The sequence below is a fragment of the Coregonus lavaretus genome (genome assembly GCF_964263955.1).
Source record: "Coregonus lavaretus genome assembly, chromosome: 11".
Lineage (NCBI taxonomy): Eukaryota > Metazoa > Chordata > Actinopteri > Salmoniformes > Salmonidae > Coregonus > Coregonus lavaretus.
This window is the reverse complement of record NC_139998.1, coordinates 17,944,850-17,960,475: the sequence shown is the minus strand read 5'-3', so window position 1 is coordinate 17,960,475 and position 15,626 is coordinate 17,944,850. Positions and strand designations below refer to the sequence as shown.

The following is a 15,626-nucleotide window of genomic DNA, read 5'->3' as shown; positions in this document are numbered from 1 at the left end:
ACGTATTCAACCTTACATGATTATTGGTTAACACTATCGGTAACCCGGAGTTTGTAAGGCTCCAGTTTCATGAAACGGATAGAGTTACGGCAAAATCTACAGTTGTTTGTGACTTTTGACTTTACTAATATTCTATTTCTCACACATGCTATTTTAATTCCTTCTGGTGTACTTTTTGTATTTGTTTAACCCGGATTATTTGTTGACTGTTCTATAATCTCTTACAGGTTACATCCCTTAGGTGTACTTTTAATAGTTCCTTCTATTTCAACACCGGGTAGTTTCTTTTGGTAATGGCCTATTACCGTGAATCGTTACGGACCCACCAACAGGTTGACTAGTCCCCCAGAATTATCTCCTACTCTACGGAGGAATTCATCCCCACAATGTAATCTTGATAATTCCTGACAGTCCCCTACATTTCACTTAAAATGGCTACGCATTGATCAATTTGCTACTTTTCAATATTTTAGCAATTTCTCAAATCAATTTAACCTAGTAATGAATAAAGACTACTGACCTTATCCTTGCAGCCGAGATTCAATGTAGGTTTGGATTCTGTCACCGTCTCTGTCATTAATCAGGTGTCCTCTGGCCTGTCTTAACCCTTAATGTCAAAGGGCAGGACTTTCTATTTACGAATGTATCATTCGCCCGTCGATGGTTTTCAGAGTTACCTGGAATGACAGAAGCAGGTATTGGATTCCGGCTCAGAAGGACCAAGCTGTTATGTGAATTATTTAACAAACTATTTCAGTGTCTCTGTGCATCGCCCAAAAGGTTGTAAGTATTTTGGGATTTAAGTAACGGACAGAGTCCCGGTCTGCATAGTCAGAGATTTATTCATTGAGAATTCTGCCATCACAATTTCAGAGTCCATCTTTTATACTCATACGTCATACAAACATCCTGCCCCCCCCCCCCCCCCCCCCCCTTAGGCGGCCTGTATTTTTCCACTATACACATCTTGTAAGCACACACACACTTCGGTTCAGCTCATGTTTTTCCTCTGCTCTCCTGACCATTAGGTCTCACACTGTTCTTATCTTTTCCTACTCCTTGCTCGGCCAGGTGGCAAACTTCAGTTATCGCATCCTCACAATATCCTGCATACTCCTCAAAAAGCGTAACAGTTTCTCTCCTCTCTAAATTGGGAGGCCCCTTTATCTTGGTTTAGACAGTTCTCCTTTGTTGTCTGGTCTAACTCTTACTCACATTGCTGAATAGTAGCTCAATGTCATAGTCTTTACTGGTCCTACACTCACACATTCTAACACATTTCACACAGTTTCTGGGTGTAATAATTAGTCATTAATAATTAATCTATCAATCGTGCACCAACTGTTGTTTAAAAATATACATAGACCGCCACCCCTTGTCTTACCAGAGGCTGCCGTTCTATCCTGCCGATACAGTGTATAACCTGCCAGCTGTATGTTATTCATGTCGTCGTTCAGCCACGACTCGGTGAAACATAAGATATTACTGTTTTTTATGTCCGTTGGTAGGATATTCGTGTCTGTAGTTCGTCCATTTTATTATCAAGTGATTTGTAATTTGGCCAATAGTATCGATGGCAAAGGCAGATTAGCCACTCGTCGCTGGATCCTTACCAAGCACCCCGATCTCCTTCTGCGATATCTCCTTTTCTTTCTACTGCGAATGCCGGGGATGAGGGCCCTGTCGGGTGTCTGGAGCAAATCCCTCTCATCCGACTCATAAAAGAAAAATCCTTCGTCCAGTTCAAGGTGAGTAATCGCTGTTCTGATGTCCAGAAGCTCTTTTCGGTCATAAGAGACGGTAGCAGCAACATTATGTACAAAATAAGAAGGCAGAGCAGTGGTTTAATATGGACAGACCTCTCCCCATCTTAGCTACTTTTGCATCATGTTTTGACCATGACAGTTTATAATCCAGGGTTACTCAATGCAGTTTAGTCTCCTCAATTTGCTCAATTTCCACATTATTCATTACAATATTTAGTTGAGGTTTAGGGTTTAGTGAATGATTTCTCCCAAATACAATGCTTTTAGTTTTTGAAATGTTTAGGACTAACATATTTCTTGCCACACATTCTGAAACTGACTGCTGCTCTTTAAGTGTTGCAGTGATTTCATTTGCTGTGGTAGCTGATGTGTATAGTGTTGAGTCATTAGCATACATAGACACACAAGCTTTACTCAGAGCCAGTGACAGGTCATTAGTAAAGATTGAAAAAATTAAGGGACCTAGACCGCTGACCTGGGGAATGCCTGACTCTACCTGGATTATGTTGGAGAGGCTCTATGTTCTGTTAGTCAGGTAACTCTCGATCCATAATATAGCAGGGGATGTAAAGCCATAACACATGTTTTTCCAGCAGCAGATTATGATCGATAATGTCAAAAGCTGTACTGAAGTCTAACAAAACAGCTCCCACAATCTTTTTATTATCAATCTCCCAGCCAATCATCAGTCATTTGTGTAAGTGCCGTACATGTTGAATGCCCTACCCTATAAGTGTGCTGTTTTGTTAATTTGTTTACTGTGAAATAGCATTGTATCTGGTCAAGGGTTGGTAACAGGCTGATTGGTCGGCTGTTTGAGCCAGTAAAGGGTGCTTTGCTTCCTGCCAGGCCTGAGGGCACACACATTCCTGTAGGCTTAGATTGAAGGGATGGCAAATAGGAGTGGCAATATTGTCCGCTATCATTTGCAGTAATTTTCCATCCAAGTTGTCAGACCCAGGTGGCTTGTCATTGTTGATAGACAATTTCTTCACCTCCACACTCACTTTACGGAAATCATAATTTGGTCAGATATGCATGGATGTGTAGGTTCATAATATGTTGTTGGCATGTCATGCCTAAATTTGCTAATCTTGCCAATGAAAAAAATCATTAAAGTAGTTGGCAATATCAGTGGTTGAATGAGCCATCTGATTCAATGAATAATGGAGTCGAGTTCGCCTTTTTGCCCAAAATTTCATTTAAGGCTTTTTACTATTATTCTTCATATAATTTATCTTTGTTTCATAGTACAGTTTCTTCTTCTTTTTGTTCAGTGTAGTCACATTATTTCTCAATTTACAGTACGTTTTCCAATCGGCTGTGCAGCCAGACTTATTTTCCATTTGTTTTGCCTCATCCCTCTCAACCATACCATTTTTGAATTCCTCATCAATCCATGGGGATTAAAGTTTTTACAGTCACTTTCTTAATTGGTGCATGCTTATAATTAACTGGAATAAATGTGTCAAGTGCAGCATCTGGTTGCTCCTCATTACACACCACAGACCAGCACATATGCTTTACATCTTCAACATAGGAATCACTACAAAACGTATTTTATGACCTCTTATACACTATATTAGGCCCAGCCTTTGGAACTTTGGTTTTCTTAGATATGGCTACTATATTATGATCACTACATCCAGTGGATTTGGATACTGCTTTAGAGCAGATTTCTGCAGCATTAGTAAAGATGTGATCAATACATGTGGATGATTCTCTCCCCCCCCCCCCCCCCCCCCATAAAAAGAAAAACAAAAGGTGGTTGTCCCACTGGCTATCATAAGTTGAATGCACCAATTTGTAAGTCGCTCTGGATAAGAGCGTCTGCTAAATGATGTAAATGTAAATGTCATTCCTGTGCTGTTTGCAAATACACTGGTAGGTTGACTGATAGCCTGAACCAGGTTGCAGGCACTGGTAAGAGTTTTGTAAGCTTTTTCTTGAGTGGGCAGCTTGACGAAAGCCAGTCAATATTTAGGTCACCCAGAAAATATGCCCCTCTGTTGATATCACATACATTATCAAACATTTCACACACATTATCCAGATACTGACTGTTAGCACTTGGTGGTCTATAGCAACTTCCCACAAGAATGGGCTTTAGGTGAGGCAGATGAACCTGTAGCCATATTACTTCAACAGCATTTGACATGAGATCCTCTCTTAAGCTTTACAGGAATATGACTTAACATAAACTGCAACACCTCCACTATTGGCATTCCTATCTCTTCTGAAGATGTTGAAACCATGTATTAATACCACTGTATCAAAGTTATTATCTAAGTGAGTTTCAGAGATAGTATATGAATGTTATTTGTTACCTTGTTTCTTAGGCTACATATGTTAATGTGGGCTATTATTAGCACTTTTCTGAGATTCTTGATTGTTTTTATTGCTTTACTGGGAGGCTTATCAGAGGTATACATGACAGTCATATTTATGTTTGAGCGGATAGTGCAGAGTGAGCTGTACACAGTGGACTTCCTGCTAGGGCAAACCACCTCAGTGCTAACAGTCTAACTCCGGTTCATAGGCGCATGATTACAGCATACAGTAGGATTGACAGAGGCATTCAGGGGAGTTAGAGGGACATAGATTAGGTTACATTATGTCTACCAACGTCCCGGGACAATGTACATTTGCAGCAGCATTATGACAACTCAGCGACACAATGGTAGGGATTATTTGAGCAGGGCTTGGGCCACTGATAAGTAATTGTCTCAACGCAGCCTTGACTATGTACATAGGGCATAAATCTCTAAGGTGCAGGGTAGAGTACTGGGTGGTAGCCAGCTAGTAACAGTGACTAAGTTCAGGGAAGGCTACTGGGCGCAGGCCGGCTAGTGGTAACTATTTAACAGTCTGATGGCCTGGAGATAGAAGCTGTTTTTCAGTCTCTCGATCCCAGCTTCGATGCACCTGTACTGTCTCTGCCTTGTACATGGTAGTGGGGTGAACAGGTCGTGGCTTGGGTGGTTGAGGTCCTTGATGATCTTCTTGGCCTTCCTGTGACACCGGGTGCTGTAGTTGTCCTGGAGGGCAGGCAGAGTGCCCCCTGTGAAGCGTTGGGCTGGCCGCACCACCCTCCTTGCCTGGCACCATCCTGACTTATGAGCCTACTGAGGCTGAAATTGAATCTGATCAGCCTGACCGGAATGTTGCTCAGCCACTGTAAATGTAAATATTATCCACAAAACATTACGTGTCCCTTTTTAAATTATACACATATCAGTTATGCAAGCTAATAACCAGCATAGATAATAAGCTAGCTAGCTAGCCAGCCAACAAGACCACCTAGCTAACTAGCTAGCTCACAAGACCAGCCAAGCTAGCTGCATTGTTCCTTGCATGGCTGTGGTCTTCGGGGCAGCACGCAGCCTGGGAGACAGAGCTGCCTGTCAGGCATCTTTAAGGGCTTAAATGCCCCGCATTGCGGATGAACTGGCTATCCTATTTAGCTGATATTTCTCTGTCAAATCAGTTATGGAAAGATGGCAAGTGCCAGTGTCTGGAATGTGTTTCATAAGACACTCGTTACAACACCTTGCTGCGAAAGTAGCTTGCAACTTAGTTTCAACATTTAATCACATCATGTAAATTACATGTTACATGTTCAACTTTAGTGAACTATTTAAAGAAAATATTTACAAAGAATAGCTGACTTAAGTAGGAGCACATCTCTGAACTGCTGAGGAGAATTTGTACATCAAGTATCCTATATAGGCCTACCAATGGAATGGTTTTGTAGGACATTAAATGTACTGTTAGATCACTTGCATTGCTATCTAGCAACAATATCATATTTGAAGTTAGCAATCTAGCTAATGTGTTTTGAGTTCCCACTTCCTCAGGTGTTAAATTATGTAAAATATAGCCTAGGCCAATATGCACAAAAAACATGAAGGCAATTTAATCTCTATTTTGACATTTGACATGCATTCCCGATTAAATAACTAACTTCTTTCATGTCTTACTTGGCACTGGAAAAAGTCAGTCTAGAGCTTAAGTACATTGCTTCAAAGTATAGCCATCTGATACCTATTCACTGAATGTGGGTATTATTTATAATACTTTTTGGTTGTCAACTGCTCAATTTGCAAATCAACTGCTCAACAGGACCTTGTCAAGCTTGTCAAGCTGACTCGGGTGTGTTTAAGCAAGGCTGGATCAAAAGCCTGCACAGATGGAGAGCTGACCACATGTTCTATACAGTAACAGTATATTTGACTAAGGCATTTTTTCATAGTGGTATCGTTATGTTATTGAGGATCATTATAGCTGGTATTGGTTTTGAAGCTAAAATTCTGAAAACATAGTTTGTGATCTAGCTAATGATTAGCCCATTGGGGTAGCCTAAACAAATACAGATGGGCAACTCCATGCTTTAGCCATTTATAGCCACTATGCTACTACATTCATTAGGCTACAGGAGAATGCTCATTGCAAAAAAAGCGCACCTGCCTGATAATATGAGCCATGTAGGCTATAGCCTTTGGTGAAAATACTACTTTTCGCAAACATGGGCTCATTCCTGGAGGGGAATATTAGCAGGTATGTGGTGTGCGCAGACCTCCAGAATTTGTATTACATTGCATTCCAAGTGCCGTTAAAAAGGTCTTAAGTCTTAAATTCAACCTCATGGAACCTGCAGATACCTGTGTAAACTATAGGCTGATCTACTCCTACTTATTTATTCTCTGTAAATAGTTCAGTGACGTTTTTTGCATCGTACTGGCCGCCTACTTATTTTCTTTCTTGGATTACCTGCCATTTAAGGGTATACCTTCCATTGCCCTCATTTCACCTGCCATATTGTTACACATATCAAACTTATTTCAGGTCTAGACATGTACCAATGGGGTGACTGGCTTTTGCCAGTTTCACATTCACAGTTAGTCCTGTTAGACTTGTATAGATATGCATGCATTCATGTAGGCCTGCCAAATGTTAATTGCATGTAGTCTACAGTAGTATCTGGATGTTTGACCATCTCCTTTCAACTGTTTCCAGATCTGCTCCCATTACAACAAGGGCGTTGGTGAGCATGGCTCCTGCAAGTTTAAAACCAGTTGCACCAGCCTCCACCTCTGCCTGCACTTCCTCCAGGGAGACTGTAGGTTTGGTGCTGGATGTAAGAGGGCCCACACATTTGATGCCACTGCCATGAAGATCCTAAATGGCAGAGGATTCAGCGACGAGAACATCAGGATCCTCGACAAGATCTACAAGAACAAATTCATCATCATCGGTCAGGGTCACAAAGAAAAGCCAGCTGGTAAGGAAATGACAAGGTAGAATCAATGAAAATATAATTAAAATGTAGTAACCGTGTCTGTCCTGTGTCTAGTAGTAGTACCCTCCCCTGCTCCAGCCATAGCGCCAGTTGGGAAAGTGCGTTCTCGTCAGCCTTCGTCCTGCTCCATCAGTGAGACTGACAGGAACGAAATCTGCCTCTTCTTCATCCGCAGACACTGCAGCTTCAAAGGTAACATAAACCTAAACCTACTTTAGCATTTTAGTTTACAGTACTGTGTTTGAAGTGTTTACATGTGTTTCTGTGGCTGTGTTATGTCAGAGAAGTGTGTCCGTATCCACTACCACCTGCCTTACAAATGGCAGATCTTAGAGGGAGATGGAGTGACATGGAGAGACCTGCCCAATGTGGAGGAGATTGAAAGGGCCTACTGTATCCCAGGAAAAGATACAAGGTACAGTTGTCATCATATCAGATCTGTTGTTTCTTTTCTTTTTTGAAATACAAACAAAATCCTATTTAATGTACTACACTCGGCTAGTGACGCGCTCAATACGGAAGTGGTCCGATGAAGCGGGTGCTAAGATACAGGATTGTTTCGCTAGCACAGATTGGAATATGTTCCGGGATTCATCTGATGGCATTGAGGAGTTTAACACATCAGTCACCGGCTTCATTAATAAGTGCATCGACGACGTCATCCCCGCAGTGACCGTACCTACATATCCCAACCAGAAGCCATGGATTACAGGCAACATCCTCACTGAGCTAAAGACTAGAGCTGCCGCTTTCTTGGATTGGGACACTAATCAGGACGCTTAAGAAATCCCGCTACACCCTCAGACGAACCATCAAATAAGCAGTGTCAATACAGGACTAAGATCCAATCCTACTACACCTGTTCTGACGCTCGTCGGATGTGGTAGGGCTTGTAAACTATCACGGATTACAAAAGGAAACCCAGCCGTGAGCTGCCCAGTGACACAAGTCTACCAGACGAGCTAAATGCCTTCTATGCTTGCTTCGAGGGTAGCAACATTGAACCATGCATGAGAGCACCAGCTGTTCCGGACAACTGTGTGATCACATTCTCTGTAGCCAATGTAAGACCTTTAAACAGGTTAACATTCACAGACGGTTTACCAGGACGCGTACTCGGAGCATGCACTGACCAGCTGGCAAGTGTCTTCACTGACATTTTAAACCTCTCCCTGACCCAGTCTGTAATACATGCATGTTTAAAGCAGACCACCATAGTCCCTGTGCCCAAGAACGCCAAGGTAACCTGTCTAAATGACTACCGCCCCGTAACACTTAATCTGTAGCAATGAAATGCTTCGAAAGGCTGGTCATGGCTCACATCAACACCATCATCCCAGACACCCTGGACCCACTCCAATTTGCATACCGCCCCAAAAGATCCACAGATGATGCAATCTCTATTGCACTCCACACTGCCCTTTTCCACCTGGACAAAAGGAACACCTACGTGAGAATGCTGTTCATTGACTACAGCTCAGCGTTCAACACCACACACACATGCATATTGAAACCACATACACACTTTCACACTTTTTCACTCTTCACATACGCTGCTGATACTCTGTTTATTATCTATCCTGATTGCCTAGTCACATGTAAATATTACCTCAACTACCTCGTACCCCTGCACATTGACTTGGTACCGCTACTCCTGTTTATAGTCTCGTTATTTTATTGTGACTATTTTTTTTATTTTTCATACTTTTTATCTCTGCATTGTTAGGAAAGGGCTCGTAAGTAAGTATTTCACGTTAAAGTCTACACCTGTTGTGTTCGCATGTGACAAAATGTTATTTTATTTGACTGTTAGTGATAGTACAGCATTCTCTCTGTGTTGTCCCTAGTGAAGGTAGCCAGCCAGTGAACTTCCTCACCATGACATGTGGAAGGTCTCCAGTGCGTCGTCTGTCCACTGTGTCGTCCGTCACCAAACCTCCTCACTTCATCCTTACCACAGAATGGCTGTGGTACTGGGCGGATGAGCTGGGACAGTGGATAGAGTATGGCCAGGAGGTAGGTCCAATTAATACTTCTAATGCCTGTCCTTCAGAGAACAACAGAAATAATTGCACAGACAATTGTATTAACATGTTACGTCGTACTTTAGTAACTGCATTATAACTAGCAGCAGGTAGCCTAGTGGTTAGAGAAGCGGGATGTGAATCCAGCTCAGACAGGAAAATCTGGTGCGGAGTGAGCTTGCAACCGGAGGGTTGTTTGTATCATCCTAGATACCATCACCTGCCGTTGTGCCCTCACAATGCACTTACAGTGAGGGGAAAAAAGTATTTGATCCCCTGCTGATTTTGTACGTTTGCCCACTGACAAAGAAATGATCAGTCTATAATTTTAATGGTAGGTTTATTTGAACAGTGAGAGACAGAATAACAACAAAAAAATCCAGAAAAACGCATGTCAAAAGTGTTATAAATTGATTTGCATTTTAATGAGGCAAATAAGTATTTGACCCCCTCTCAATCAGAAAGATTTCGGGCTCCCAGGTGTCTTTTATACAGGTAACGAGCTGAGATTAGGAGCACACTCTTAACGGGAGTGCTCCTAATCTCAGTTTGTTACCTGTATAAAAGACACCTGTCCACAGAAGCAATCAATCAATCAGATTCCAAACTCAACACCATGGCCAAGACCAAAGAGCTCTCCAAGGACGTCAGGGACAAGATTGTAGACCTACACAAGGCTGGAATGGGCTACAAGACCATCGCCAAGCAGCTTGGTGTGAAGGTGACAACAGTTGGTGCGATTATTCGCAAATGGAAGAAACACAAAATAACTGTCAATCTCCCTCAGCCTGGGGCTCCATGCAAGATCTCACCTTGTGGAGTTGCAATGATCATGAGAACGGTGAGGAATCAGCCCAGAACTACACGGGAGGATCTTGTCAATGATCTCAAGGCAGCTGGGACCATAGTCACCAAGAAAACAATTGGTAACACACTACGCCGTGAAGGACTGAAATCCTGCAGCGCCCGCAAGGTCCCCCTGCTCAAGAAAGCACATATACAGGCCCGTCTGAAGTTTGCCAATGAACATCTGAATGATTCAGAAGAGAACTGGGTGAAAGTGTTGTGGTCAGATGAGACCAAAATCGAGCTCTTTGGCATCAACTCAACTCGCCGTGTTTGGAGGAGGAGGAATGCTGCCTATGACCCCAAGAACACCATCCCCACCGTCAAACATGGAGGTGGAAACATTATTCTTTGGGGGGGGGGGTTTTCTGCTACTGGGACAGGACAACTTCACCGCATCAAAGGGACGATGGATGGGGCCATGTACTGTCAAATCTTGGGTGAGAACCTCCTTCCCTCAGCCAGGGCATTGAAAATGGGTCGTGGATGGGTATTCCAGCATGACAATGACCCAAAACACATGGCCAAGGCAACAAAGGAGTGTCTCAAGAAGAAGCACATTAAGGTCCTAGAGTGGCCTAGCCAGTCTCCAGACCTTAATCCCATAGAAAATCTGTGGCGGGAGCTGAAGGTTCGAGTTGCCAAACGTCAGCCTCGAAACCTTAATGAAGATCTGCAAAGAGGAGTGGGACAAAATCCCTCCTGAGATGTGTGCAAACCTGGTGGCCAACTACAAGAAATGTCTGACCTCTGTGATTGCCAACAAGGGTTTTGCCACCAAGTACTAAGTCATGTTTTGCAGAGGGGTCAAATATTTATTTCCCTCATTAAAATGCAAATCAATTTATAAAATGTTTGACATGCGTTTTTCTGGATTTTTTTGTTGTTATTCTGTCTCTCACTGTTCAAATAAACCTACCATTAAAATTATAGACTGATCATGTCTTTGTCAGTGGGCAAATGTACAAAATCAGCAGGGGATCAAATACTTTTTTCCCTCACTGTAACCATCTATAATTGCTCCAGTGGCACTACACTGCGGCTGACCCATTTGTTTCCAGCCCTTCGGTGTATGTGTCTGTGTGTGTGCTCGGGGGGGTTGGGTTGTGCATAAAGTCACATTTCTGTTCTCTGTTAAGTTAATTGATAATGAAGTAGATCTTATAATTGCATAGTAATGGAGTTGAGCAATGCTGTTATTGTAGTGATCACAGTGTTACCGTTGAATGTGTTAGGAAATGTTTTCATTGTGGGTTTATCTGAGCCTTGTTCGTATTCTATGTAGATTTACGATGGTAAGGAGAAAGTGGCCTCTGTCACCTCCCAGACCCTGGAGAATGTTTACCAAGCTGACTCGGTCAGTGAGATTCCATTTGGATCTGGACGTCACCAGTACATTCTCTATTTCAAAGGTACTGTAAACAGTTTGGGACAACTAAAAAATAGCCTTTCAGCAGCTATTTGACATTATTGTAAAATATAATTTGTTTTCAATAACTTACCTGGTTAAATGTTTGTAAGCAAACACCCTGTAAACTGTATTTTGTCATACTAAATGCATTTAGTTATGTTCTCTATTTCAGAGATGTATCAGGAGAATATTAGATTCAAAACCAAAAGAGAGGTTCGTAGAAGACCCTGCTTTCTCTCTGGACAGGATGTGGAGGCCAAGCTGAAGAGGTACAGTAGACCTATTGTGACTGTCCATGATTATACTCTAGGCCTATGTAATGTTAATGTCCTCCCACACCTTCATTCATGTTCCTCATGTTATAACTTCTGTTAGAGCGAAATCCTTCAGTGCAATAGTATTTCATGTTTTCCTTCAAAACCTCATCAGGATATTTACTGACCGTAATACTACTAAAGATTGTACAAGTGTGAGGGAAATATTGTTGTCTGAAGAGAGAGCCTTGAATTGTACATCTTGTCTCATACAATCATTCCTGTAGGTGCTGGATAGAGATATGAGGGGGAGACGGTCATGACCCCCTCCTCAGACCTTTTGGCAGAACGCCCAGAATATGTTCTATAAGTTAAGATAGGAGACGGTGCCAGTCACATGCAGGAACCAACCCTATGAACCATGCCTATGTAGCTTTTCTGTGTAAGCAGTATATAAGAGAACTAACGAGACTGCCCTGGCAGAGCTCACTTCAGACCGGTACTTTATGCATCTAAGTTTGACTGTGATCTCTCCAGCTTGCTGTTAATAAATCATTATTATTTTAAGTTTGACTTGGTGTCCCTGGTGGTAATTTCCATGACACAAGTTTACTAGTTTATCATCTCAAATGTGATCCCTTTCAAAAGGGGCAGTGATTCTGAAATGTAAATGTTGTAGTTCAGGAAATCATAGAGGAAGTCCTATTGGATATCTGTCTGAATCAACCAAAAGCTTCCCTTTTGAATTTCCTGTGTTTCTGTCTCCATGGTAGTGTATCTCCAGAGAGCACCAGCTCTTCTACTGTGTCTGTACCTCCACACTGGGACAAGGGAGCACTGCCTGACTTCACATACAAGGTACTCCCAGTCATAATATGCTGATACTGTTACACACACACATACAGTCGCTAGTGAAAGTTTACACACCCCTTGCACAGTATTATTCACATTTTGGTGCCTTAAAATTTAACCTCAAAAGGGAATAAATTACTTATTTTTTAAAAACTGATCCACACAACCTACTCGACATTTCCACAGTGAAAGAAAGAAATAGCAGCCATTACAGCTGTGAATCCTTTTGAATAAGATTCTACCAACTTTGCACAACTCTTAGGGCAACATTTATCCATATTTGTTGTCAAAATTGCTCAAGCTCATTAAATTTGGTTGGGAGTTATTGATGGACAGCAATATTCCAAAACCTTGTCTCTGATTTTCAAGCAAATTTAAGTCAGCACTGAGACTGGACTACTCAGGAACACTCGACACCTCTTGGAAAGCCATTCTGGTATGTCTTTGGCATAAAAACTTGTGTAATTGTCCCACTGAAAAATAAAACTATCCAAGGGTTAGGTTTTCAGAAGACTGAGGCAGGTTGTCCCTTTAACTTTTTATCTGGGCTTTGTTTATGTTTATTTTTTATTCATTTGGAAAATGTTCTATAATTTTTCTTTCACTTTGGAAATGTGGAGTAGGTTGAGTACATCGATAGGACAAATCTAATTTAATATTTTTATGTATTTAATTTTAAAGCAGCAAATGACTGTACAAGGGGTGTGCAGACTAGCACTAAAATTCTGTGAACTTTCAATACATTTCCCTGGTTTTCTGAAATCCTGGTTGGACGATTCTGGATTTCCTGCATATTAGATTTGAGATTTTTGTCATTTAGCAGACGCTGTTATCCAGAGAGACTTACAATTAGTGAGTGCATACATTTTCATACTGGTCCCCCGTGGGAATCGAACCCACAACCCTGGCGTTGCAAGCGCCATGCTCTACCAACTGAGCTACACAGGATATTCCTTTAATAAAAGTTCCAAGAATTTTGCAACCCTATTAGGCACAGTATGCATGCATACACACACAAAATCCAAATTATTCAACTGTTTCCTTCAGCTGGTTCCACTCTTAGGCCTGACGACAGAGTATCAAATGGTGCAGAGTCTGTTCAAACGTACCATGCGCACCAGCACCATCCACAAAATCAACAGGATCCAGAATCCCTCACTCTGGAGGGTCTTCCAGTGGTATGTACTGTATAGGATGTTACTGTAGTAGTGAGACAGTTGTACGTTAGTTGTAGCTGCCCTAGCATGACACACTGATGCCATCTTTCTAAGACCTGAAATACTACCACCCCTTTTGTGGTTTTAGTTTTTATGTGGTTTAGTGGTAAAGACGATAACATTTGAGTGCAGAGTGAACATTAGGTTTTAAACTGTCCACGTATAGGAGCGCCTCATGGATGTGTTGGTTGGTGTGTTTGTGGCTAGGCAGAAGGAACAGATGAAGGCGAAGAATGGAGGGAAACCTGTGGATGAGAGACACTTGTTCCACGGCACAGAACTGTCTATCATAGATGCCATCTGTGAACAGAACTTTGACTGGAGGGTCTGTGGCGTCCATGGATCACTTTATGGCAAAGGTGAATGTTTTATACAGCTGTATCAATGACAAATATCTAATATCCACTGCTTCTGAGAAACTTTCTAAGAATGTTTTAGTTTTACTCTAACATTTACGATTATTTTCCAGGAAGCTATTTTGCCAGAGATGCCCTGTACTCTAATAGATTCTCCAAGTCTCCGGTCTCTGGCAAGAAGATCATGTTTGTGGCTCTGGTGCTGGTCGGTGAGTTCACTAAGGGAAACCGGGACTACCTTCGCCCCCCTCAGAAAGGCACCAGCAAGGGCCTCTACGACAGCTGTGTCGACTCAGAAAGCGACCCAGCCATTTTTGTCGTGTTTGAGAAACAGCAGATTTACCCAGAGTTCATCATTGAGTACTCCTAGAATCCGCAGGAGTGTGTAGCGTCATGTTTTGCTGAAAACAACTAATTGTGTGCTCATGAAGTACCTTTTGGACACGTTGCAAAATGCATCCATTATTGTGGTGGGAAAACATTCTTTGAAAATCATCCTTCTGAAAAGGACAGAATATGAAAACAGTTTAGGGGTTTCTCTTTAACTGGGTGGAAAGCTACTGTTTTGGTGACTTATACCAAGGTCATAGGGTCTTTTCACATTAATTTGTACTAAATCCTACGTAGCCAGAATTGTATGATTTTATTATAATGACTGTTTTTGTTTTCTCTCAAATTGATCAGAAATACAGTGTAGACATTGTTAATGTTGTAAATGGCTATTGAAGCTGGAAACGGCAGATTTTTAATGGAATATCTACATAGGCGTACAGAGGCCCATTATCAGCAACCATCAGTCCTGTGTTCCAATGGCACGTTGTGTTTGCTAATCCAAGTTTATCATTTTAAAAGGCTAATTGATCATTAGAAAACACTTTTGCAATTATGTTAGCACAGCTGAAAACTGTTGTGCTGATTTAAAGAAGCAATAAAACTGGCCTTCTTGAGACTAGTTGAGCATCTGGAGCATCAGCAATTGTGGGTTCGATTACAGGCTCAAAATGGCCAGAAACAAAGATCTTTCTTCTGAAACTCGTCAGTCTATTCTTGTTCTGAGAAAAAAATATATCACATACTGTAGCATACTGTCAACTTGATATTTCTGTTTCCAAAGTTCTACAGTGTGCACATAATGGAATAAAACTTTATTAAGGATATGTCCCATTTTAACATTTATTTCACCATTGCATTTACTCTTTCATAGCATGTCATAATTTTACCTTTCAATCAAAAAAATATGGAATATTTCAGACATTATACTGGTTACACATCTTCTTTCCCTGATTTGATCACATTCGATGAATATATGCAACATAAAATAGCAGAGCAACACTCCAAATCAACGTAAGTTACATCATCCCATGAGTAAAAAAGGTATACAATCAAGCTTAAAAAATCATACACAGTGACATCCGAGCTTTTCAACTGAAGAGGCCATTAGAAACGGTAGGAGCAGATCTCTTCTCTCAAGTCATGATCCTATGAATATTAACATCATGGAAATCGTAGCAGCATTTTATAGATGAAAGATTAGCAAATCAATGCGAGGCAAAGACTGAAGTCATCAAATTTTATTTGTCACATGCGCCGAATACAAGGTG

General features: G+C 41.6%; 1 protein-coding gene across 2 annotated transcripts in view; it reads left to right on the top strand.

The window, feature by feature from the left end:
- The window catches only part of LOC311137067 (protein mono-ADP-ribosyltransferase PARP12-like), a 34,776-nt gene extending 19,594 nt beyond the window's left edge, over nucleotides 1-15,182 (top strand). Inside the window, exons 3-12 of one of the 2 annotated variants that reach the window (XM_084171398.1) lie at nucleotides 6,783-7,047; nucleotides 7,123-7,257; nucleotides 7,348-7,480; nucleotides 8,913-9,081; nucleotides 11,221-11,347; nucleotides 11,519-11,615; nucleotides 12,374-12,458; nucleotides 13,500-13,630; nucleotides 13,877-14,028; nucleotides 14,139-15,182. In XM_084171398.1, coding sequence (XP_084027524.1) covers nucleotides 6,783-7,047; nucleotides 7,123-7,257; nucleotides 7,348-7,480; nucleotides 8,913-9,081; nucleotides 11,221-11,347; nucleotides 11,519-11,615; nucleotides 12,374-12,458; nucleotides 13,500-13,630; nucleotides 13,877-14,028; nucleotides 14,139-14,395 — 1,551 coding nt within the window. In that variant the 3' untranslated portion in view covers nucleotides 14,396-15,182. Of the gene's footprint in view, nucleotides 1-6,782; nucleotides 7,048-7,119; nucleotides 7,258-7,347; nucleotides 7,481-8,912; nucleotides 9,082-11,220; nucleotides 11,348-11,518; nucleotides 11,616-12,373; nucleotides 12,459-13,499; nucleotides 13,631-13,876; nucleotides 14,029-14,138 lie in introns of both variants that reach the window. The other variant, XM_084171397.1, reaches the window with a different exon arrangement.
- The last annotated feature ends 444 nt before the right edge of the window (nucleotides 15,183-15,626 follow it).